The sequence below is a fragment of the Cyprinodon variegatus genome, unplaced genomic scaffold (assembly GCF_000732505.1).
Source record: "Cyprinodon variegatus isolate N-32 unplaced genomic scaffold, C_variegatus-1.0 Scaffold17, whole genome shotgun sequence".
Classification (NCBI taxonomy): domain Eukaryota; kingdom Metazoa; phylum Chordata; class Actinopteri; order Cyprinodontiformes; family Cyprinodontidae; genus Cyprinodon; species Cyprinodon variegatus.
The window spans coordinates 1,790,624-1,793,418 of record NW_015150470.1 but is presented as its reverse complement, the minus strand read 5'-3'; the positions used below and the strand labels follow the sequence as shown (position 1 = coordinate 1,793,418).

Below are 2,795 nucleotides of genomic sequence, written 5' to 3'. Positions count from 1 at the left end.
GCATAACGATGACATATAGCAATATTTCATTAGTAAAAGAGATTGATATGGTGTTTTTAAATGGCAATATATCAGCATATGAACATATTGTGATATTTAAATGTATCAATATTTTTCCCTCGTCTTTAGAAGTTTTTAAGTCTGTAAAAAAGAAGTTTTTGAGGAAGAAGAAGAAGTAGTATTTATTTTACTTTTTTTAGACTTTAGAAACTCAGAAGCTGATCCAAATCGGTTTAAATATCGGTGGGGTGGCCGATGTCCGATATTCAGTTTTAAGGCCGATATCGATAGGGGGCCGATTATATCGTGCATCCCTTCTTCAAAATGTTGCTGTTGCTTCCATATTTTTCTAATATTGAAGGATTAACTTAAACCTAAATCTCTCAGAAGCATGGAAATGTCCACCTTGAAAATGATGATGAATAGGGCCAGGATAGAGATTTTTACCTTTCTGTTTCGAGAATAAAGGCGTAACATTACGAAAATAAAGACTTAATATTAAGAGAATAAAGTCCTAAAATTATGAGAAACTCTTACAAGAAGTGTTTCTTCCCTAAAATGAGGAATGTTGAGCATTATGTGAAGTTAGAACTTTGGCTCTGGTTTAACAAATAAGGAAATCTTTTAGCACCAGCATCAAATTAGCTAGGAAGTCAAAGTGGACCCAGGTTGCTATTTGGTGGAGCTGGTCAGCCATCATATGCTGAATGGAGCTCAAAGGTTTCTTTCACAAACGGGTTGTTGTACGATGACTTAATCCTCGTAATATTACAACTTATTTCTCGTAATGATACAACTTTATACTCAAAATTAATTTAAAAAAAATTCTCTAGCCTGGCCCTAATACTCTGTCGTGGAAGATAAAGTCCAGAAATACAAATAAATTTTTTTTTATATCCATTTTTTACTTGGTAAACTAATGCTACGTTCAGACCGCAAGCGGCAGAGGCAGCAGAAGCAGCTGGTTTACACGCAAAGTCAACGGTTGATGCGAGTCAAGGAGCAGCAAAAGGTCCCAGGCAGCAGGAACAGCGCGTCATGAGCTTTAGAGCAGCTGACACGTATAATTCAGAAGCAGAAGCTGCTGGACTTCGAAAAATGTAACTTTTGCTGTCCAACGTGCCACATCAACCAATCAGAGAAGCTGATCTTGGAGCTGGCAGGGAGACAGACACAGCATTGCTGATGCAGATCACTTTGATCAGTCTCCTGAAACAGCTTAATAACGCCAAAAGTTACTCAAAACGTCTAATGCCACGAACAGTAGCGGAAAACCACAAAGAGGTGACCAGGTCAGAGGATGCCATTGAAAGGGATTTCCGGTGACAGCGCACCACCGGTGTACCGGGGTCTGAGCGGCTCCGACATATTTTAAGGCAATATCGTAATCTTGATGAACTGACTGCACAGATGAAGTTCTGACATGGACTTTCTCACTTAAAAACATATTAAAACTTTTTACCCACTGATAACGGGAAATATAGCTGCCTGGTTGTTACAGGCAAAGAAAGGATTGCTCGTGCTGCTTGCGGTGTGAAAGTAGCATTAGCCATGTTGAATGCTTTTCAACATTACAGGGGACTCCTGCATATCACCAGTAATGTAACTTACTTGTCTGAGTTCCAAAGAAGTTGGCCACTGGATTAGACTTCAATGCTTGTTTGCTTTTCACTGCCTCTGTCTGAAAGACAAAAGAGAAACATCTAGAACTTGACTTTTCAGTAAAAACAGCTGCCTATAAGCAACAAAGGTCATACCACAGAGGAGGATTCTTCTTTTTGTTCAGATTTCACTTCTTTGCTGTTATCCTGGCTTTTGGGAGCAGATTTATTTGCAAACATTCCCATGATGCCTTTCTGCGGTTTACTTGAGGGTTTGGATGCCGTACTGGAGTTCCCGTTCGTTACAGAGGTTTTGCTCTCAGGCACGGGTGGAGGAGCTCGCTGAACATCCTGGAACTGCTGCAGCTCTGCAGCCGACATGGGCACCGCATTGGTGCATCGGATGGAGCTGTATCTATAAGAGAGACAGCCAAAAAGTTTTCCTCAGCTTAATTGATTAAAATCAGCAGATGTCTCTTTGTGGTAACAGCAAACATACTTGCTGCAGTTCTTCAGGTTGTCTTTGACAGCATCATAGTCGACACTGTAGAGGGGGCCGCTGTCTTTGAGCAAAGCTTTCTGCACGCTGTAGACGTGAACGCTTACGATCAAGCTCATCTTAGATTTAAAATCTGCAGAGGAAAACAGATGTTAATCAAATAAAGTGCCAGGAAAATGGTCTATTTATCCAAGTTCTTGGAATAAAATAAACAAAGAGCGAACAGAGATGTCATATTTACAAACCTTCCAACTGGTCCTCTCTGACTAGAGACACGTGGTGACACTAAAAAGAAGAGAAGAGAACTTGAAAACGTTATTTCTTGCTTTTTAACAAGATGCCTTAAGCATCCGAGGAGTTCCTCTTACTCACAGTTTGACCATTTCCCTCCAGCTTTCCAGACACGAGGTAGGTGGCGTGGAGCTGAGGTGAGCTCTCCTTCCTCTTGTGCTCCAGATAGTGGTAAAGCATCCTGAAAACCCATTTTACATACATTTATCTTGGGAAATTTCACACCCAGCAGCTTATTCTCATTTCAGTGGAGACGACTTCAAACAGAAGGCAGGAAGGAATCTCAGTCCCAGTTCAAAAAAGCCTTGAGGGGCTTGATGCTGCAGGCAGCTTTTCCTTCTCTGTAGAACCCCACATTCATCCACCCTGAGTTTCTACAGCTAAACAACTTTTTTTTTTTTTTT

At 40.8% G+C, this 2,795-nt stretch overlaps 1 protein-coding gene across 1 annotated transcript in view; it reads right to left on the bottom strand.

The window, feature by feature from the left end:
- Nucleotides 1–1,581: 1,581 nt before the first annotated feature.
- Nucleotides 1,582–2,795, bottom strand: part of LOC107092501 (DNA polymerase delta subunit 3-like) — a 4,652-nt gene continuing 3,438 nt past the window's right edge. The window contains exons 3-7 of the mRNA XM_015387007.1: nucleotides 2,473–2,572; nucleotides 2,346–2,385; nucleotides 2,101–2,233; nucleotides 1,758–2,016; nucleotides 1,582–1,681 (exon numbers count right to left, since the gene is read on the bottom strand). Of these exons, the coding sequence (XP_015242493.1) occupies nucleotides 1,592–1,681; nucleotides 1,758–2,016; nucleotides 2,101–2,233; nucleotides 2,346–2,385; nucleotides 2,473–2,572 (622 nt within the window). The 3' untranslated portion in view covers nucleotides 1,582–1,591. The remainder of the gene's footprint in view (nucleotides 1,682–1,757; nucleotides 2,017–2,100; nucleotides 2,234–2,345; nucleotides 2,386–2,472; nucleotides 2,573–2,795) is intronic.